The sequence below is a fragment of the Falco rusticolus genome, chromosome Z (assembly GCF_015220075.1).
Source record: "Falco rusticolus isolate bFalRus1 chromosome Z, bFalRus1.pri, whole genome shotgun sequence".
Classification (NCBI taxonomy): domain Eukaryota; kingdom Metazoa; phylum Chordata; class Aves; order Falconiformes; family Falconidae; genus Falco; species Falco rusticolus.
In genome coordinates this window covers 4,294,116-4,316,834 of record NC_051210.1, presented here as the reverse complement: position 1 = coordinate 4,316,834, position 22,719 = coordinate 4,294,116, and the positions used below count along the sequence as shown (strand labels likewise).

The following is a 22,719-nucleotide window of genomic DNA, read 5'->3' as shown; positions in this document are numbered from 1 at the left end:
AAGTAAAACATACGAATTTAATTTTCTTGAAAAATAATCTGTTCTTTAAATTTATTATCATAGTATTGTGACACCTGACCTACGGGCTCAAGGTATAAAGATGTTGCTGCAAAAGAACAGACTTATTTGTTGCTATTAGTTGTATCAATCATAAAGTTAATTGTTGTCCATCTCTTATATTATTAAAGACACAAGCTACGTACTTTAATATTAAAAAGCTAAACTGCATACAAGACACTGAAGAACAGAAGGTTTTTTTTGTTAGCGTTGTTCTTGGTAATCCACCTGCTGATTAGCCTTGCATATAAAGAGTGCTTAGGTATTTATTAAAAATTCTATTTTTTTAAATGCTTCATAAAACAGGATTAGTATAAATTTCAATACACTACTTCCTCATAACAGTAGATCAAACAGACATAATGAGTTGCAAGGGGACCATTCCCTGTGTGGCTGTATCCATAATAACAACAAAACCAGCAGCTGTTTTGAACATAAATCGGTATCTTAAATATTAAAGTAATCATAGACACTCTGTTTTTTCATTTGGGAAGAAAAACACTTTGTATGTTTAGAAGATAGTGTGCTGTCTTTTGAATTGTTAAAATTTTGAGAATACAGAATCTCCACTCCCAGTTTTCTGGAGGAGTATCCTTGAATGACAGTGTGCTCCACAGGAGTCTTAACCAGTCTTGTATAATTTTCCATTGCCTTTTTTTCCTCTGCATCTCAGCATGACCAGCTTTTTCTTTAATTTTTCCCATTTCATCACCCAAAGAATTACTAATGAAAAATGACTGCAAATGTTGGTTAGATGCGTGTTAGGTACGTAAAACAGTAATTGTCAGGTGAGTAATATGAACAGGAATCGTACTCGCAATTGTTGTGTGAAGTTTCATTGTTGACCGCATCTGCAGGGTATTGATCACCTTTTTTGTGCTCTAAAAATAATTTTACATTAATGAATATGAAACTGCATACTATTTATTTTTTTAGGTGTGTTACTACAATTGTGTGATTCTTCAAATGACATTTTCTACTTTTTATATCCTATTTGAACTTTTGTTTCAAGATTTAGATATTTAATTGCTTTTTAAAAAAATTGTTCAATATTGTGGCTGTGTTCTTCATTCTTGTCGAGTTTTCACTTTCTGTATCCTTGTTCTAAGGCGTGGCCTATGCCAATGATAAGGAAGGTTTTGATGTTCAAATATTCATCATTGTTGTCTCTTTTTATCTTCCCATGCCTGTGGATTGATAAATGCATAAAGCAGGATTTTTGCGCTCCTGTTTATGGAATTCTGCTCCTGCTGAAGTCAGTGGGAGTCTTATTGCCTTGTTAATAGCCTTGAAAACCTCATTGTTGCTTTTCAGTATTCCTCTATTTATGTGCTAACTATTTTAGTGCATTGTAATTTCAGTCATTGTGAATAACTTCCGGAATACAAGAATTATGTAAAGAGCCAGAAATAACTCTGTCTTCCAGAAATAAAAACAAATCAGAAGCATCACTACAACAAGAATCTGAATTTTAATGGCAGAAGGGAAAACAGTTCTTTTCTTAGTTTAGCTGACAAACTCTTTTGTGTTGAACCCATTTTCCGCAGTACTGTCTTTTTGCCAGCAGTATTTTCTTTGACAGACCTGTGTGGGTGGGGTGGTAGAGGCTTTACACAGAAGTGGACAGGTAGAAGCAGACATAGTTTCTTGCAAGCAGTTCAGCATACGGAGGAAAAGTCCACCTGCTTCTCCTTTCCTTTGTCAATATACTTCAACTAGTCTTTGGTTCCCAAAACTGTTTAAGTTATTTGGCTAAATGCCTTTCTTCCCAAGGGTTGGGTGGCTTTCCTGAGTGAGATAGTCTGGAATGCCTGTAGATAGCCCTTGCCACATGGGAGGGAGGGAAAACACACTACCAGACAAGCCAGAAACCCTTAAGTGGCTAGATGGTTTAAAGATACCTGTACGTGTGTATTTGAAGCCTATTGAAAGGAACATAGACATTTCAAAATTGGAAAGAATTGTTAGAATAGCTAGACATAAGATAATTATTCAATTACAGAATGTACAACCATCATTAACTTTTGAAAAACTATTTACTTAAATTGGTAAAGAAATACAAACTTTTTCAATCAATGCTATTTTCAGAGCTTAACCAAAATTTGAATATTTGTATTTATTGAAGTCAATGAATTTGCAGCTTAGGTATCGGCATAGGCCTTTGCATTTTTAACTAATCAATTCTCTACCAAAACGTTGCTTTTAAGTTGCACAGCTACTTCAGTTCTGTTTTCAGATCACTTTAGGAAGACAGGAGAAAACGGAACTTTTTGTTGTCCATTTGTTAATGACCTTCATTCATATTTACTGGGACATATCTGTGCTGCTGTGCTATTCAGACTAACTTGGATATGTCAAAACTACAGAATAATTGTTGTGGGATCTCAGTTTTAAGCATATATAAGCTAAAGCAGATACAAACCATTTTTTTTTTTTCTCTCTACCTTTAGGAAAATATTTATTCAGATCTCTTGATTTTGAGATTTTAAATGCAAAGTACGTAGGATTTATTAACTAAAAATTTCCCAAACTCCTATACCTATTAGTTATAATTAGGAATCACTTGCAACATAATTCTGTAGCGTAATCAAGAGCAAGTTGTGACTTAAGCATTTCATTTGTGTTAGTGTGTTACACAGAGCAAGACTTTTGTCTTTTCTGCTGTATTAGGTACTATCTCTCCATCTGCAGTAAAGATTTTGAAAAATTAGCTTTCCAACACAGGAAATTTTCATCATTACAGAACTGCTTGTGGTACACTCAGCATGCCAAATTCGGATCTGGGAGATGGTGAATGACAAAGCAGATTACTATTTCTCTGCTTTCTCTTACCTTCTCTGCGTTGTGTGAAAGATAGGAAGAAGTTAGTACTTTCAGTGTAGTTTGTCTTGCATGAAAAGGTTGTTGCTCTGGTTGCTGTGTGATTCTCAGCCTTAACAGAGTCTCTTTTGCAGGGAAGTTGCAGCCATCACATGTTTCATTTGGGACCACACATGAAAAAAAGAAATTCATTAAATAACTTTCACTCCTACTGATGCCACAAAAAAAAACCCCAAACAAAATTCAGCCCCTCTTCTGCCCCCCACCCTATCCTTGTTCATGCAAAGTCTGTATTATTTGCCATTTTTAATTTTTGAACACAGTGAATTTCTTCAAGGGAAATCTGCATTGTGCAATGGTTTGGATCTCTGATGTATTACTGGCTGGTAGTGAAGTTCTTTTCTCTTGAAGAAACACCAGCATCAGCTGGTTCTTTAGCACAGCAGCGCCTCCTGACAGGCTTGTGGAACCCTCTATCAACCAAATTGTATTCTTTGTAATACTGCTGGTTTGAACTCCTACGTATCCATTATGCCAATTTTTAAGTTATTTTAGGATGATCTCTGTGAGCTCTGTGCAGCTGGCTGTTTAGCGCTTCATTATATTAGCAATTAAACTGCTGAATTTGGGAGGTCTTCCTGAAACGTTCTTGGCACACCATTTTTCTTCATTCCCACCTCCCTGGCCTCAGACAAGTTTAGTGTAGTGTCAAGGACAGTGTCAGGATGGAAATGGCTGTCTGTCCTGTTTAAGGTATGCCAGGTAGGCATGTGCTCAGTGGTATGTACATTTCATTAAAATTTTACCTATTCTTTCTTGTAGTCTCTATTCAGTGTTTCTTGAAGCGTGTGTGCACACATGAAGTGTCCATTGTAAGGAAGGCAGAAGATGTATAATATTTGTTTGTTTGTAATAATGTTTGTTGTGGCTGCTTGCATTCAGGACTGTTTCTCCTTTTAGCACCCATCTTGTATCAGTGGCCTTCCCTTAGTATTTGTTGTGTAGACAATATTCCATGAAGAATGACAGAATATTTTTTCTATTTAAATGAAAGACCATGTTCTGCAAATATAAAGGTGGTGGACATCCAGTTGGGACAGGAAGCCTTTTCAAAGCAGAGCTGGGGGATCAGCTCTTACCAAGTGGCTTGAAATTGTTAGGGTTTGAGGTTTATTTTCCAAATTTGCCTTGATACCTTTCTGAAATTTGATGTAACATAATTGCTAGTTTACCAGTGTAGGTTTGAGGGGTCCTAATGGTTTTCTTAACGTGAAAAGTACTGGTGGTTGGGGATTCCGTTATTATCGCTATGACGCTATGTTAACCTGTGTCACCAATTAGTGGCCTCTTACTCCAGAAAAGGACTTCTGTGTAAGTTTCCCAGGCTTGCTCCTGTTCATACTTAGGCTCCTTTGCCTTAGCATTTCAGAGTGGAGATCAGAGTGACATCCTCTCTATCTGGACAGCAGCCCTCCCTTGCTGAATGTGAAGAAGGCCTTGTTTCAGCTACCAAGGTTCTTTACATGCTCAGAGCTTGCAGTAAAACATACCGTTTTAGAGACTTATCCATCTTTGGGTTTCCTCTTCAGAATTTCCTTGCCACTACTTGCCTTTCAAATGAGCAATGGATGGTGTATTGACTTGTGAAAGTGGAAAAACTTGCAGCTCAGCTACGTGTAAATTAGTGAGTTTTTTTAATAGCACTTTTTCTGTTAGGAGTTGACGATGTCACCGAGGAGCTGTTTAGGAAAGGAACATTGATACTATGATCTGCTCTGCCTAAGAAAGACTGGTAGTGGTGGTTTGTGATAATAGCTGTTCTGGGTTCTGGAACATTACTGTTTTTTTGAGAGGCATAATCATACTTTCTAAAATCGCTTGCAGTATGGTTCTGATGGATAATTGTAATGGTATAATCATTCTAGTGAACTTTTTCCAATATCATTACAACCTTGTTTGCTGTATTTTATAACCTGAAAAATTGTTGTTTTGTGAATTGAAGGGCTTTCACCTGAATGACAAAGTGGCAAAGCTTTCTCATTATGATTATGTGTCTTGAACTGAAGTTTGTGGTGGCTCAGTTCAGGCAGGGCTCATACTTGCACACAAGGGTGTTTTGCTTAGGTGTTGTAAGTGAATGGTGTTTTAATATAAATCTATGTTGTTTTTTTTGAAAAAAAAACACTTTAAATTGCTAATACTGGTATTTTCTTTAGTTTACGGTGGTATCAACATCCTACTGAAGAAGAACTACGCATTCTTGCAGGGAAACAAAGAGGGAAGAGCAAAAAAGATAGGTAAATACATGTTTTAAGCTTTTTTTCTCCACCCCACCCCCCTTTTTTAATCAGCATGATCCATATAATAACTTTGCTAGCCATCTCTTGTCTTTGTGTGAGTTAAAAACTGCTAGTTGCATATGACAGCCCTGCTTGCATTAATTGTTACAGCTGTGTACTGAACTGTGTTCTTTCAGTTGAACATGCCCAAATTGTGCTGATCTGGATGATTTGCAGTCCACGAAATTGGTCTGTGAAGCTGCTAATTTGGTGGCAAGGGTTTTTTTTGTGTGAATCTATTCATTTGGATGAAAACTGAGGAAAGCAATTCTATAGGATTGAAACTCTTCATCTTAAAGCAAGAGAAGAAAGATGTATTGGTTCAACATAGGATTACTATGAGCCACCACTCTTACACAGCTGTGAAAAATGTAAATGTGCTCCTAGGATGTATTAGGTGACATATTTCAAGTAGAAGTGATAGGGAAATATTAATCCTCTCGGACAAGTCACTGGCGTAGAACTTTATCTGGATTACTGTGTACAGTTCTGATCACTCATGTTCAAGTATGTGAACAGGTGAACAGAGACTGCTAGGATCATCCAGGAAACAGAATGTCTGTCTTAACTAGAGGAAGCTAAAAGAGCTTGGCTGTTTAACCTAGCAAATAGATGACTTAGTGGGGTGGGATAGCTGTCTCTCAGCTGAAGCTGGAAACAGATTCCTGACATTCAGATACGAAGTTCTGGAACGGCCTTACCCGACGTACAACTGTAGCAAGAACCAAGGCATCTTGAGGTGATGGAGCTGGCTATGTTGATGCAAGATTTCTGAATTGGCTTTGTTTAAAACAAACCCATCTCTCTGGTTTTATTTTTGGTGACTAGGAGGTTTCCTTTGGTCCTTTTTCTTTTATTCCAGTGTGAACTGTCTTACAATTCTTAACGCTTGTGTTAATCCACAAACTGCACATATAATCTGTTCATTGTACTATGATTATTTTTTTTAACCTGTTTCATAGTTCTTAAGCTACATGGTTAGCAACCTTACTTGCCACACTTTGGGGTAAATAATCCAGTGGTTCCTTTACTATTAAAGAACGAATTTTAAATGTTTGTTGCAATATTCTTTCAAATTCAGAAACTCATTTTATGTAACAGTTTTCTGTAACAAGTTGAGGCAAAATAAATGTCAATAGCATTGCAATTTATAACTGTCCATTTAAACAGTGATATTTATTTATATGTAAAATAACTTTAATTACGTAACTGCAAGTCCACCCATAGGAACCTTAAGCAGAAAACCACAATGGCATTGTCAAATAATAATTATATGTTTCTCTTACTGCCTTTCGCAGCCTTGCCAGTGTTTTGCCATCCAAAATATGTGTGTTCTCAGTTTCACCAGAGCAGTTGCATGCTTTCAGCAGAGGTGAAGCATGTCATGTTAATGTGTACTGACATATAACCTTGAATTTTGTAATATTTGGAAAATTCACTGTGAAATTTAGTAAGAACCTGTATGACAAGATACTTTGTGCATTAAGTCCTTTTTCAGTTACTAAACCTCTACATTTAATGTTTCAAGTCTGATGCTGTTTTCAGGTCTGCACAGTCAAATTTTGTTGCTATGATTTACTTATTATATGCCTGATATAATTTTCTCACAGTATTAACATGGAATCAAGAGAATACAGCTGTAATAGTTGTAGGTGGTTGTTTACACTAGGATAAATGTTAATCACAGGGGGATATAAAACTTCAAAGAAACCAAGAATGGTAATGTAGAGACTTAAATGAGACTTTGCCTTGCTGTTTTAACAACAGAATGAATACAGTTTTTAGTTAATAAATACATTTCTGTGTCCTCTAAAGAAGTGGCTGTTGTTGGAGGAGAATCGTAGTTTAAAGTAGGACTTGTTCCTGTTGAGTTGATTTGGATGTACTGTTTTAGGTTGCACAAGATGGAACGGAGGGCTACTTTGAGCCAAGGAGATGTGAAACACGTGGTGCAGGAGAAATAAGGACACATCTATTTGATTTTCCCCTTGTCTTTTCTAGAGGAAGAATTTGCTTTGTCAAGCCCGTAGTCTTAGAAAATGTAGTACCTGCTCCTTACTTGCTTTTCCAATTTGAACTAATTAAAAGAGAAATGACAGAAGGAGATCCAAGGAACTTGCGTGAAAATGAGCCTTAGAAACAGCTGTAGTGTGAACTAGTAGTCAGTTTTATTCACTGCATATTACACTTCATTGTATTATGCTGTAGGTTATAATAGCACATGACTATTAGGCAGTTTTCCTATGTCAGAATCATTGTGTTATATTAAATTGTTAGGCTAATGAAAAGGCCCATAGCTACTATGAATTAGTTTGAATTAAAGCTGTCAGTGATCCTGGGTGTGTTCTGGCTGTGTCTCTCAGATTATGGGTCTCCTGGGATAATTAAAATGTAGGAACACTGAAATGGCTTCAGTTATCAAAATGCTCATCTTGCTCAAGGTGATGGTACTCCTGGGTGCATGCAGTAAGAAAACATCAGAAGTACAACTAGGGGCAGGGAAGCACATAGAAGCTTGCAGAGTGTCATGTGGCTAGGCATCTGAATTTTTTGAGTAATGTTTCAGATTCCTATCCTCAATTTTCAGTGCTTTGGATAATACTAAGAATTAATATAACTTGGAAAAAAATATTTTCATTGGTGCTTTCTGTTTGCATTCTTATCTCACACGTTAGCTCAGAGGACATCATTCTTTAAAAATAAGTTCACAATTGATGGTTTGGATCTCTTTTAATGCTTATGTCCCAATAGCTCATCTTTCTATGGAAAATCTACCTATCTCTTTCTGATTTCAGAGGTGCTGTGCTAAAATGTGGCAGAATTTACTGTTTCCTTCTGGCGATTTAGGGGTTTTACGTTTTCGGGGTTTTTTTGTTTGTTTGTTTTTTGTAAACCTAACATTTTCTGATCTGCTTTAATAATTTTTCCAATTTCATGTATCTTGACTTTGTTCAGTTTCTTCTTAAGAGCATCCTGTTTTCTTCAATTTCAAGTCTTACTAGTGTGGCTTTTTTTCAGGAGAGTGAAGATCATGGTGGTGTTATAGTTTCAAAGCTCCAGATGAAAATGCACCTGTTGTTCTACATATGTTATCTTTTATGGTCTTTACATGTACCTTTCCTGTGAAAAATTATTCCTTAAAGATGCATTAGTTCTAAACCAATAATTTGGAAAACATGGTCCAAGTTTGTTATATGTGTAAGACATACTTTTCTTTATCCTGTATTTCCAAGATGATTCAGTAGAACTGGAAAAGGGGAGCTATGGTGGCTAGAAGAAGGGCTTCCACACAAGGATGAGAAGTGTAAGGCTTAGCTGTTCTGGGAACTGGTTGAGGGAGGGTTTTGCAACAGGTACGTATTCAGTGTGCATGAAGTGTGGCTAGGGAGTAGTAAACTTACTGCTACGTTATACAGGGAGGGAGGCACTTAACATTAGTAGGGTAGATTTAAGGATTTCTCCATTTGGGACCACATTGTGGAACTTGGTGCTGCAAGACACTACAGGGTTCAACCAATTGTATACTGTTTCAGAGGGGGTTTAGGCAAATTCCTGTATGTTTTGAAAAATGATGGTTTCAAATGATGCAGTCTCTGGCACAGATTGTCTTCAAGTTGCTTAATGGTGGAGGCCAGGAACGGTTTAGCAGTATGAGGATTGATCTTTGGTTACCTTACTCCTTTCATTCGTATAAGCAAGTAGCCACCTGTATGAAAGGAGCAAATGAATCTGTGTGAATATGTAAATCTGCTCTTTATGAAGCCCCTGTGTATTGCTGTCATGCTCTGCAGCAATGGTTAGAAGCTGGAACACAGCTTTGAACCCTGTGCTATATCGTGATGATCTTAGCCTTGTCTGTCTCCCCAAAGAGAGCATGATGGATTATTTCTTTTCAAGATGTACTGGATCTCTAGGATTGCTAGTAATTCATAAATGGGGTATGAATTGAAACAAGTCTATAGTATTTTTACACATACCCTTCAAGATTAGAAAACTACCTTGAAATTGTCTTTGCCTGATGGCCAGTAGGATGGATCTTTCAAGGATCTAGGTTACTGCAGCTCACATGACATACTCTAAGCATCCTGTTGTGACGAAAAAGGCCTAGTGCTTTTTTGGAAAATTTATTTCTCCTTATCAGCTGTCTTCTGAGACAGGTTATTGCTTGTTATTTCCAATGAACAATCAAAAAAATTAACACTGCCAAGTCGGTCTTTACTTGCTTTCAATCCAAGACTTTAGCACTCATGTCTTTCATCACCCTGGTCTAGACCTCAGTCAAAAAGCCTCAGTTCAGCTTTGATTTTCTTCAGGGTATGTCTGTGACAGGGTGGATGTATTCTGCTCTCTAGCTGTAGTGTAGTTTCAGTAACCTTTTGAGATTACTGTGACAGGGTGGATGTATTCTGCTCTCTAGCTGTAGTGTAGTTTCAGTAACCTTTTGAGATTGTGGGAATTTACTAGAACACCCTGTCACTCCCTGAACAGGAAGAAAATCAGTGGGCTGAATTAAGTACTGGCCACCGGATCTTGCCCTAATACATGCTCAGGATGCTATATATAATCACAGAATTGTTTAGGCTGGAAAAGACCTTTAAGATAATAGAGTCCAACTGTTAACCCAGCACTGCCAAGGCCACTACTAAACCACGTCTCTAAATGCCACATGTACATTTCTTTTAATTACCTTTTAGAGATGGAGACTCCACCACCTCCCTGGGCGGCCTGTTGCAATGCTTGATGACCCTTTCAATGAACAAATTTTTCCAAATATCCAATCGAAACCTCCCCTGGCATAACTGGAGGCCATTTCCTCTTGTCTTATTGCTTGTATGTTGGAGCCTTACAACATGAAGCTAGGGATCATTGACATGCCTGGTTGTTTCTCAAGATTTAAACTTGGATTAATGCTTTTAGCTAGCTAGAAAGAAATGTTTGCATTTGGCAAAAAAGTGGTCTGCACTGTTCTTAAATTTGAAATGCCATTATATATTGAAACAGTTTATTTTGTCACATCCATGTGTGTATTATCTATCTATTTATTTTTACAGAAAATATAATGGTCATATTGAAAACAAACCCCTAACCATTCCAAAAGACATTGATCTTCATCTGGAAACAAAATCTGTGACCGAAAGAGACACTATTGGTAAGAATAAGTGGATGCAGACAATAATATATTATTTATCAAGTGTTCATTTGCTATGAATTCTATCATATCTTTTTTTTTTATAGACAAAAGTATAGAAGTATGACTGATAATAAAATTAAATAAGAAGGGAAGAATGAAAGCCACATCTTCTCTGTTCCATGGGTGACAATAGCAGTGTTATGAACAAGGATGTGTAGGTGAAATTCAGCATAAAGCACATCTGTTGTTGTATCAGGCATCCGTAGCAATATGAGACAACATGGAAAGGATCACATTATAGTTTATTTGATCATAGTTTTGTACAAGAAATTGACAATTGACAGATGTTGAAACATATGCCTTCTGCTCATCTAAAATAGGAAATGTGTTGTAGCATTGAAACCTAGACCTTTCGACCACATGTATGAAATACTGAGGTACAATGCTTAGAAACAGAAAGTGACAATACAGAAATAAACAGCGTTAAGTGTTTTGGAAGTTGCTATTTTTTTTAAGTGGTAATGTTTGATTCATAACCAGTTATTCTGTTACAGAAAACTCATATATGGATATGTATGAATGTATGATATGTATTTTCTTCCTATCTGCATTTTCATATACATGTGTTTTGTGCGTAAACATAGAAGGAAAGGAAGCATAGTCCTATGCAGGAGAATTCTCAGCTTAAATTATTGGAGACAGTGTAGAAAATACCTTTAACAGAAACGCAGAGTTTCTTGAAGCTGGCACATAAAGGATTCCCAAGGTTCACTTAGTGTTAATTGCTTGAAACTAGACCATTTAACTGTCTTCCTAAGTATTTATAGGTACTGATACAGTGTAGGGCTTAACTGTCTAAAAGAGTTATGTACACAAACTTTGGTTGACTCTAACCAGGTATTTATTTCAAAATAAATATAGGATTTGGAAATACCAGAGTTTGGCCAGTTTCCTGTGTTTAACATCAGCTTGTAGTCAACAGACTAATTGCTCAGTAATGTTTTGTGACTTAACTCTGTAGGTCCTACATCTACAGGTGTTTGGGAGGGACAGGCTGCACTTCATTGTCACAAATTGTTCTTTGCAGTTCCCAGCAACTGTGGGAGTTCTTTCCTCATAAATCACCTGGCCTGCGTGGAACCCAGTGTGATCCCCAGAATTTTTACAGTGGAATTTACACAATGATTTATTGTTATATGGGAGTTACTAACAAAATCTGAAAGAACAAACTGTCAGTATCTTAGATGCTGTTTTTTTAAAGATAAAGAGGAAGTGGTTACATTTAGGGGTTTAAATTACTGCCAATGAGCTTGTAATTTTTAACAGAGAGTCAAGAAAACTTACCTGGAATTGCAGCTAGACTGAACTGGAGAACCTGTTTCTGTTGTGATGTTGAGATCTAAATTAAGTGTACTTTTTGAATTTAGGACATTAATGTATAAAAGCTGAGATGATAAAATAGTAAAATCTTGTAGCGTTATAAATTTGAGTAGTAATCAAGTATCAATTAACAGAAGCAAAGAGTGAGTTTCAGGTTGCTGAGTGGAAAAAATGCAGCTTTTTTGCTGTTCTTGCTCTTGGGTGATGGGGGTCTACCTAGACCTCAGCTAGTTGAAAACATTTTTTAATTGTCATGCCATTCTATATATGTCAATAACTGCCTTAAAATATCAAATTTAACATCCGCAAACTTGTATTTTTCAGCATTGCATTATTTTCCGGAATATCAGTGGTTGGTGGATTTCACTGTTGCAGCTACAGTTGTGTATGTGGTGACAGAAGTCTATTACAGTATTGTGAAGCCCTCCCAAGAAATGAATATCAGCATAGTGTGGTGTCTGCTTGTCTTGGCTTTTGCAGTGTATCCTTTTCTGTTTTCTTAAGTTACTCTGTCCCAGATAGTCTACATCCTTCTGCAATTCATATAAAGCTCTGTACTGTCAATTGGTAGGTTACACAAATACTTAGCATTTGGAAGAAGGATTGCGTAAGCTAGTGTCACTGGGTAATATATTATACTATGTATATATTGTGTATATGTATGTATATATACATAAACATGCCTTTGTACATGCTGATCACTAGCTTGTTAACATTAATACTAAACCATTTATGGAAGAAATACATGTATGTGAACATACAGTTGGTGCTCATCTGTAGTATATAGTGGTTCTGAACTAATTTGGCTTTGCCTAGTTTGGCAATCAGAAATAGATTTCTGTACAGAATGAATTTACAGCTTTTGGAGAAGTGTGTAATTTATTGCACACTTTTTGTTTTCAGTGTGTTTGATCTGATACTTCCTGAACAAAATAGTACAGTAATGTCTATACTAATTTATTGCAAAGGTACATTGTTGAAGTTTAACCCCAGCTGGTGTCTAAGCCCCATGTAGCCGCTTGCTCATGCTTCCCACAGTGGGATGGGGGAGAGAATCTGAAGGGTAAAAGTAAGAAGACTTGTGGGTTAAGATAAAGACAATTTAATAGGTAAAGCAAAAGCCGCGCATGCAAGCAGAGCAAAACAAGGAATTAATTCACTGCTTCCCATGGGCAGGCGGGTTCAGCCAACTCCAGGACAGCAGGGCTCTGACATGTGTAGTGGTTACTTGGGAAGACAAATGCCAAATACTGAATGTACCCTCTTCCTTTTTCTTACCCCAGCTTATATGCTGAGCAGGACTTTCTATGGTACGGAGTATCCCTTGGGTCAGCTGTGGTCAGCTGTCCTGGCTGTGTCGCTGCCCAGCTCCTTGCACCCCTCCAGCCCTCTCCCTGGCAGGGCATGAGAAACCAAAAAGTCCTTGACTTAGTACAAAAACTACCCAGCTACAACCAAAACCATTGGTGTGCTCTCTCAGCATTGCTGTCCCACCAAATCACACCCAGCACTGCACCAGCTACTAAGAAGAAAATAAACTCTATCCCAGCTGAAACCTGGATGAAAAATATGCATGATATGAAAATATGAAAAAATAATACATGCATGAATTCATAATTTTAAAATGCAGTCAAGACACTCTCACATTGTTTACAGAAAATAAAATATATTTTATTTTGAGAGAGTTGTAGGAGCTGAGGTGGTGTGTTTTCAAAGCTCTGTGAAAAACTAAACTCCCCTCTGAAACTGGGAGAAACAAAAGCAGAGTATTTAGGAAACGGGCCATGTCAAACCATAAGAAGCAGCATCTGTTATGTTTGTTTTTATTGGAGAAGGCAATGTCACACATGGATGCTTGCACAGTAATTAACTGCTTTCCACAGACCAATCCAGACGTACACTTTAGGGAGGAAAATTGCCTTTTAAAGACATGATAGGTGTTAAAGCAATGGAATTGAATAAAGGCCTGCAAGAGTGTAGGTTATGGAAAAGTGAGTTAGAAAATGAATTTCTGCAACTCCTCTGCTCCCTCAAAAGCTGAAAACCAGATAAGTGCTAATTTAGGGTTGATATAGCACTTGAATATTCAAAATTGATTAATCTCTATAAATGCCTGGTCTTCAATAGAGATTCTTACTATGTTGAGGGTTTTTTTGGTGTGTGTTAGCAGTAGCTGGTGGTATTATGTAAAGCCTTTGAACTCTCATGTTTGGTTGTATTTGGCTAACAGTTCTGGATGTGCTTAAATACTTGTCTGCACTTGACAGGTATTAAAATATGTGCTGCCTGTATGGTAAGGTCAGGAGTTCCTTTTCTAAGTAGGCTGAAGTATAAATGATATCCAGAATTTTCCTTGTAATGAGTAAGAGCTTCCTTGGAGAGGGAGTCGAGTCATATTGGCAGGGGAGGGGTAGAAGACTGTTAGTAGCTTGCTTCCAGACCAGGTGTTTCTCCTTTGACTTGTCAGTGGACAGGTCCACAGTCCAAAAGGTGGTTTTTCTAGTCTGCTAGGTAGTGACAGGAAAGTTGATGTCTGGCTCGTGCACTTTATAATGGTATTACAGTTACATTACAGCCGTAATATAGCTGTTGCACTGCCTTCGTTTTACTTGTTTGGCTGAAGTTTGGAATTCTAGTTTAATCTTGGCAGAGGAAAGGAGACAGAGGCAGCTACTGCTTAAGAAATCAGAAATGAAAGCCAGCACCTTCGACTCCCGTTTTGAGCGTGAAGGGGAGGTTAATAGAACTAATGGAAAAGCAAGCTTCAAATACTAAAGCCACAGTGCACTCTTAGATTTGTGGGTGGCAGCACCCCATTTGCTTCATCTTCCAAATCTTGGGTATAGCCAACTTATATAATCCACAGCTATCACTGTAGTATTATTTATATTGTAGGAAAATCTACTGCGATAATTTTTTCTCACAGTGGTATTTGAATACAGTCCTAATCACTGCTTTCATTGGGTCATCAATTCAGGGCAAAGCCAAATGCATAAATTAGGGAAGATAAGTCACCTGGCAGCACAAGCTTTTCAGTCTCAGTAGTGTGAACATGCAAGACGGTATTAGGGTCTTTTTTTGATTGTTTCTTTCTCACCTGCCATTTTTATATGAATTGAGCTTAAACCAACATGTCCAGTTCTATCCTAATCTGACTGCAGTATTGGAGATCTAATTGCACGTTTGGACCTGGAGGAGATTGAAAGAGACCTACTGTATTCCCTGCATGTTAAAAGCACATTAGCTATATTTTCTCACTAGCCTTTCTACATTACTGAAAGAGAAGTAGGACCAGATAGAATAGTATTAAAAGCGAAGGATCATGTGCTAAAGCTACATTTTATTTAACAAGCTGTTAATTGCATGCTTTAGCATTTTTGTACCTAGGCATGTATTGTCTAAGGGACCAATACTGTTTTGGGTTTTGGTAATAAGTATATTTTGGTGAGGAAGTTCTTGAGGACTTCTCCAACATTTCTCTCAGCCCAATAAACTGATAGAAGTTAAAGTTTAAAATTCGTGTGGCATTTCTAAAAACATAAGGAAATTTGGGAAAGCCTAGAGAAGAATGGTCTGATAAGTAGGACCAGGCCTTCAGAAATAAAAAAAAATTCTGGGAAATAGGAAACCTGTATACAACTGTAACCTTGTATAATCACTTACCTAGTACTACTTTTGAATAGTCATTTATTAATTATACAAAAGAGTCAAATAGTCAGAACTAGTTTCCTGCCACTTTTTACAACTTTGGTTTCCTTTTTTGTCCTGTGGTATTAAATAGATCTTGGTTTTATTGGAGGCTTCTGTACGGAGCAGGTGATTTTGTAGAAAACCTCATGGAGTCACTGCCTCCTCATATTGAACAGGGCTTTGCTTAATTACCTGTATGGTTCCTGGACTGATGGGATGAAGTAGTGTGCTTCTGTGCAGTCTGAGGGATTAGTGATAAGCAGAAGGCTGCTGTACTAGCAAGTACAGTCTAAACTTTATATTAGAGTTAACATCTCCATAAATATGTTAACTTACATTACAGCTTTATGGGTGAAGGAGGATGGTGGGTGCAAAGAGTGATACATAGAGATACTGATAATAGTGCTTGAGATCAGTTGCAACCTAGGCAGGTGGAAAGAAATTTCAGAAGAAAACTGGTTAATTCACGTGTTGTGACATCAGGCCCCTGGGATACTTAGACTACTTTAAAACTTACACAGTTATTTACTAATTCAGTACATCAGGACCAGAAATGATTCATCATGATCTAAATGTTAGAAAAAATTGGTTGCCTCTGTATTTTCAATTGAAAGCAGTCAATGTGATAGGTCAAGCATTAGTTCTAGGATGGTTTTGTGTTATGATGAAAGATGTTTCTTGTGTTTCATGGCTGTGTATTAAGAGGTGATAGTTTGTACTAAGGATTTGGCTGACAGAATGGCTGAAAGAAGCTTGGGGAAGTTGGAGAGGATGATTGGTGGGTTTTTTTCAGTTGCTTCAGTGCAGTAATCCGTTATTGGCATCTTTAGATGTTCTTAGTGTAGATACTCAGAAAAATTCTAGAAATGAATCTAGGCTATACATGTGTTTTAACAGAAATTTAGTCTAAAAGGAATAGTACATAAATTTAGTATTTGAGTTCCACTGTTAAGCGTATGTTGTCATTACATTGATAGTAGTAGTGCTAGGCAAACCTGTGTTTCCTGTGCTGAAAGTTTGTGCAGCTGCATGAGCAGGTACCTCAGTGACAGATGCTAGATTCCTCTTCCAGACCAGGGAGATGCTCCAGTGGCAGCTCATGCTCAGCTTACCCATGGTAAGGCTGGGTATGGCAGGGGTGTCTGCATGTGTCCCTCGTCCTGCTGAACTGAGTGTGAACCTCACAGTTTGTAGCATGGATAAGTACTTCCAGGACAAGGAACTCTGTTTTTAGCAGAACAGAAAAATAAATCTGTAAATGGCTAGATAGTTTCAGGAAGACTCAAAAGATGTTTCTTGGAGGCAGCATTTAGAAGGCTTACTGTACAACCTGCTTGATGTTTAATATTTTTGAAAGGCTGCAGGATACTATGTTGCTTGATCATTTTTTGTGCTGATAAGCCTGCAGGCACTGAAGAGTTTCCAATACCTGAAGAGGAGTAACAAAACAAAGATGTTGAGGGGTTTTTTTAAGACTGATTATTGATCATGACCTGCTGATTGTGAATTTTGGATTAAAAATTAGTTTTGCAATGTTTCTTGCAAAAGCAGTTTGTGAAAACTCATTGTGGTGCAGGCCACAACGTTTTAATTACTGTTTTTCTATTATTCTTTGTGTACAGTTTGTTGCAGATAGTAACTATTCACAGATTGATGATTTCTGTTATTTTGGAATTTGGAAAGATGGTTTCTGTCAGAACAGATATTCAAAATTAGCAAACTGAATTGTTGATCATGAATTTAGCAGTTGCAGACAGCTTACTTGCAAAGGAGTGGATTTGTAAAATAACAACATGTTTTACTGGTGGGAGGAAGAATGTGCATGAGGATGGAGTGGGACAGACTATACTGAGAGGTGATCCATCTTAACAGTAGTGTGTGTCTAAATTATGATACATATGCAGCTATTTAGAATGTTTCACTGGAAACAACTAAGTTGGGTTACTTAAATTTTTTACTATAAACTTAAAACAGTGTTGTATACGGTAAGTTCTGTTGCAGAGACAAAGTATGTAGGAAAACTAATGTGGTAAAGCAAAAGTAAGATATTTCTCAGCTGGGAAGCTATCTGTTATCTGAAAAGGTTTAAGTAACCTGATTCATTGGTAGGTTAGTAAATTTGACTGGCTACTTCTGGAAATATATTGATGGCATAGCAAAGGCAAGTGACAGTCTTCTCTTGACTTAAGGTTGATCTAGGGAAAGTCATTCATCAAGTACCTTAAAATAACCTCTAAGCCTTAAACTATAATTTTTTTCTACATAAGTGCAATCAGAAATAGTATAGAAGAGTTTATTTGGTTGTCAATTGTGACTCCAAAATTTTTGTGTATTTTAATAGAAACAGAACATAGGTCTCTTCAATCACATGCATAAATAGCGCTGGACTATATCACTCAAAAACTCCATGATTGCAGCAATTTAAAAGACAAAATTCTTCTTGCAAAAATGTATACCATAAATTCTACAGGCAAATCACTTTTTTATGATCAAAAAAAAAAGTAATATAAGGTGGGGTGGGGAGTGGGGAGTCTATTAACTTGGCACTATATACTTCTGAATTATTTCTTCAGTAGGTCCTGAAATGTAGGTCAAGCAGTGAAAGGAAGTGATGAAGTGAGCCATAATGCTTTGATTTTCTCTGTCCTAAACCAGGCAGCAGTGGTGATTATTCAAGTAGCAGAGGATTTGAGTCAAATACAGTTTGCATAATCATTAATTTATATATCTGATTCTGAATCGGCACTATAATTGGAATTTACTGTCAGTATGCTTTCTTTTTCCTGGTTGCATTTTCCACATCCTTTAGGTACAATCCATAGTTGAAAACATGAAGTTTCTAGGGGGTTATAAATCTGTTCATGGGTTAGGACTATTGGTCACAGACTGTTATGAAGTCCTTTGTATAACTTCAAGATTTAAAAGTAATGTGTTTGCAATTTGTGATCAATGCCCCAAGCGACAAAAAGACACTTGGTTTAAGAATGTATTATTAGAGAAGCAGAGCTTTCCAGAACACTGTATATATGACCTATTATATACATCTTAGGATGAGGTCCGTCTTCCTTTAGATATACCGGTTCTTTCTGTGAAGTATGAAGGTTCAACTGAACTTAAAAGTTATTAGATGCTGTGCTTAGGCCACTTTATTGTGTGCATGTGAGTGCCTCTCTGCATATACATGCACTACAGCAATGTGTCTATTAAATGTGCTGCCTAATGAAGTACGATATTGCATAATCATACAGTTACATTGACATCTTAAAATGCTTCCAGTATTGAAGTGCAAATATGAATGAATATGTTATGCATAGTGGAAAAAAAAAAAAGGGGGCACAGTTTACACTTCAAATATTCTTTTTCCTTTTTCTTCTTGGTTTTTCAAAGGAGGAAGTGTCTGGAGTGATCTTCAAGTACTTTATTTAAATATGAACTATATATTGCCTGCCATCTGAAAAAAAAAAATCAATTGTAAAGGGGGCTGTAGCTTTAAGAGTTGACAATATATCCTGAAAAATTTATTCTAATCTACTGTTTAACTTTGGAGCTAATTATGTTTAGAAATACATTTGAAAGGAGAATACTCAATAAACATTTTAAAAACAGCTTGATAATAGAGCAGGTGCTGTCTTAGATGTTCATATTTGGGCACTGGGGTTACATGAAAGGACTTAATGTACCACACCAGACCAAATCAGATTTTTTGAGCTGGGCTTTTTTTTCCCCCCAAGATGATCATGGGGTAGATATTTTTTTTCCTAGATGGTACTAAATGTGCTGCTGTTTTACTGTCTTTGGTAGCTTAAGATCTCACACACATGCATGTGAAAGTAGAGAAATACAAGTTTCATCTTTTCATATGTTTTCTGTTTAAGTAAACAGTCACATAATAATTCAAGCAACAATCCCATGCCATTTGTCACAGTTTCTTGTAAGGCAAATGTACACTCCCAGTGAGCAGAAATTATCATAGTTGAGGAATTTTATCGCACTATTGATAGAAGTACTTGTTGGAACATTCTGTTGTGGCTGTTTGTATGTATGCCTCAGGGCTGTGCATTCAGGAAGAAAAGATATAGCTCCTCTGTGGTTAAAACCATGTTTATTCACTTCCTTGGCATTCAAAGATATTTTGGGTTTTGAAATTAAGATACACTAAATCTTGAGTTATCTAGTTTGGAGTATTTTCTCATTTAGTTCGGTATCTTTCATTGAAGATACAATTGTATTATTTTTTTGTTTGATTTAACTTATGTTTATATAATCATTTACATTTCAACTGTGGTTTAGTTCTCCCAGGTTAATAGCGAATGTTGCTGCAACTGACTGTAAGTAAGCCTGAATCAAAACTGTACTCCAGAGAAGTGTATTCCTGGCTACCCTTTCTGTGATGGTTGTGCTTTACATATGCATTACAGTATTCTGTAATTTTAACCTGAAATTGGCTAAACACATACTACTTTTTTTAAAAAAAACCCTGTGCATCAGAACAGCCCTAGTGTAGATGACCAAAATACAGCTTTATAATACTTTAAATGTAGTTATTTTACAAACTTAATTTTCCTTGACCATTTTCTTGTGTAGTAAGGTACTGTTTTCGTTGACTACTCATTATTTCAAAGTAGAGGATGGAGGCGAAAGATCTGTCTGTGTCACCTTTGGTTTTTTCTTCTTCGTGAAAGCAATGGCGATTCTCATTGTGACAGAAAACTATCTAGAGTTTGGACTGGAATCAGGTAGCTCCTTTCTTTAGTGTTTGCAAGAAGTGTAGTGATCGCATAACCTGAAAACTTTATTTCCAGTCTCTGGTGTTTTTTGAGAATATCTGTGTTAAAGTGAACTCTATGTCATACACTACTAAGAAATTTTGCTTTGGAGTGCAGATTCTGATGGAGATTTTGTATATTCTCCCTGCTTTCTTTTCAATAGTGTAATTTTTGCTTAGTTTTTTTGGTTTGCTAATTATATTTGCCTTGCAGTTTTACATTTAACCCATTTTGCCTTTCATAATAAGTGAAGCTCCTTTACTGAAAAAAAACCCCACCCCCAAACCCCAAAACTTACTTTTGTAAAAAGTAATATTACTTCTATAAATGTTCCTGAAGTGTTAACCAGAGCTGTTAATAATCAAGTTTTATTGCATTATGGTGTACTAATGAGCACATGAAAGAGGTATGCTGGACATATGAAAATTTGTTTAAAAGATGACTTGTTACCTAGCATTTTATTTTGAAAAAGGGATTCTGCGTTTGTACTGTAATAAAATACATGTTTTTCTGCAGGATTCTCAAATTTCTCGGAAAGTGCTATGCAGTTTCTTGAAAAGCAGGGTTTGGAGTCCCAGTAAGTTTCTGGAAACATATTTGTCTGGTTTGTGTGTGCATTTGTAACTGAACCACTTGGATTTTCTTAGCAAGCATTTGTCTTGTATGTTTTGCTCTTGTAGGTGCTTATGATCTCCCCAATAATGTGAAGAGGTGGGTTAATGAAAGTAATTCATCAGTACTCACACGGAATTTAAGTTGCATTTGTGTTTTCTCTTTTTAATTTGGAGATAGTTTCTGCCCTGACATTTTGGTTCTAGTTCATAAATTACAGTTACAAAACTATAAACATTTTTTTTCATGGCAATTCCCTTCAGCTTTGTAACAGTCACTTAAAACTGGTATTTTCTGCCATTCCTGTGGTATGCAAGAGGATGAGTGTGCAAAAGCTGCAGATGGAGCTTGTGATGAAGTTCCCATTAGGAGTAAATTTTGGCTTTCACTCCTGTTTTCAGGTTGTAATAGTGTTTTCGTATTGTGCAAAAACATCTGCTTGCTACAGGACATCCAAGGTTTGTATAAACCATTGGAAGAACATGCCACAGCTTTTGATGTTACATAAATATACAATTGGTGTCATAAACACCCTTTGTATATTGTGAAATGGATTTCTGTTACCGTTCTTTCCTTATATGCATGTTCTAAAACGTCTTTATGGGGTATGTCATCACTGTAGGAATGCAACTTTGAATTTCTTGCTTGGAAGTTCTCAAGTATCATGCAGAAGCTATGGAATCTCTTTATCTTTGCGGAACAGACGTTTCCTCAGACTGGAAATCTATGTGTGTCATTTATGAATAAACTCATGGGAAACTTAACTGAATCCCATGTGTTTCTCAGCCTTTCTTCACTCTGCTTTTCCTAAGCTATTGCAAGTTTACTAACTTCTGTATTAATTTTCCTGTTAAATGTTCATTTATTTTTGAACTCTTGCAGTGCTTTGGCTGTTCACAGCAGCAGTTGAGCTGATGATGGTGTCTTTTGGTAGTTTATATGTAGTAGGTTAAGAAAGAATCTGAAACTCGTGGATCAATAGATTTGGTTTTGTTCCTCTTCAGTCTGTGTTAGTTACATGTCACTAGTTTGTTTTTGCTTTTTTTGTGTGTGTAATCTGCTGTTTGTTAATTCTGTAATTCATTTGATCCTAGGTAATTTTTTCTGTATTTTTTGTAAAATACTCCATAGTTCATTTAAACAAACTATATTAATCACTTGGAAGAGACATGTTAGTTGGCTACATGTATATTTTAGATATATCTCTGAAAAACTTTAATAGTAACAGTTTGATAGAGCTTTTTAATGGATCAGGGTAGAATGTAGTATAACAAATATCCATTTTATCTTTGACTAGTTAAATTTATGATGCATCTTTTCTCTTAAGACATAATCATTGAAGTAATTCAATTTGCTATTTCTGTTATATAATTTGTTGTTAATTACAATATAAAATTTTTCTTTTTTTGTTCTTCTTTACTAACAAACTTAACATTTCATAGGCAATAGCTTAGGTTTTCTATTTTTCTAGGAATTAAATAGGTGATTTGTTGTTTGGGGTTTTTTTAATTTATTTTTTTATTTGAACTCCTGTTTGGTTTATAATAATGCTGGTATTCCAGAGTAAGACCATAGAATACTGTTTGCTTTTTTTATTAAATGTTAGATACTGTTGAGTTGAAAGTAGTCTCTGATACCCCACACCCCCAACTTCCTCCCCAAGAAAATGCTTATTTCCTTTCTTTTCTTTTAGGGGTCCTGTGTCTAAACTAACCTTCAAATTGTTCCTGGCTATTCTGTGTTCACTTATTGGTGCTTTTTTGACATTCCCTGGCTTGCGACTGGCTCAAATGCATCTGGATGCTCTGAATTTAGCAACAGAAAAAATAACACAGTAAGAGAAACTATATACACATAGGTATATGCTACTCAGTCTTAAATCTTTAATGTCTGAAAATAAACAATACAAACTATTCAAACAGGA

General features: G+C 36.5%; 1 protein-coding gene across 2 annotated transcripts in view; it reads left to right on the top strand.

The window, feature by feature from the left end:
• Positions 1-624: 624 nt before the first annotated feature.
• Positions 625-22,719, top strand: part of TMEM161B (transmembrane protein 161B) — a 44,890-nt gene continuing 22,795 nt past the window's right edge. Inside the window, exons 1-7 of one of the 2 annotated variants that reach the window (XM_037373255.1) lie at positions 627-822; positions 5,094-5,174; positions 10,268-10,365; positions 12,052-12,208; positions 20,002-20,153; positions 20,700-20,760; positions 22,489-22,629. In XM_037373255.1, the coding sequence (XP_037229152.1) occupies positions 812-822; positions 5,094-5,174; positions 10,268-10,365; positions 12,052-12,208; positions 20,002-20,153; positions 20,700-20,760; positions 22,489-22,629 (701 nt within the window). In that variant the 5' untranslated portion in view covers positions 627-811. Of the gene's footprint in view, positions 823-5,093; positions 5,175-10,267; positions 10,366-12,051; positions 12,209-20,001; positions 20,154-20,699; positions 20,761-22,488; positions 22,630-22,719 lie in introns of both variants that reach the window. The other variant, XM_037373256.1, reaches the window with a different exon arrangement.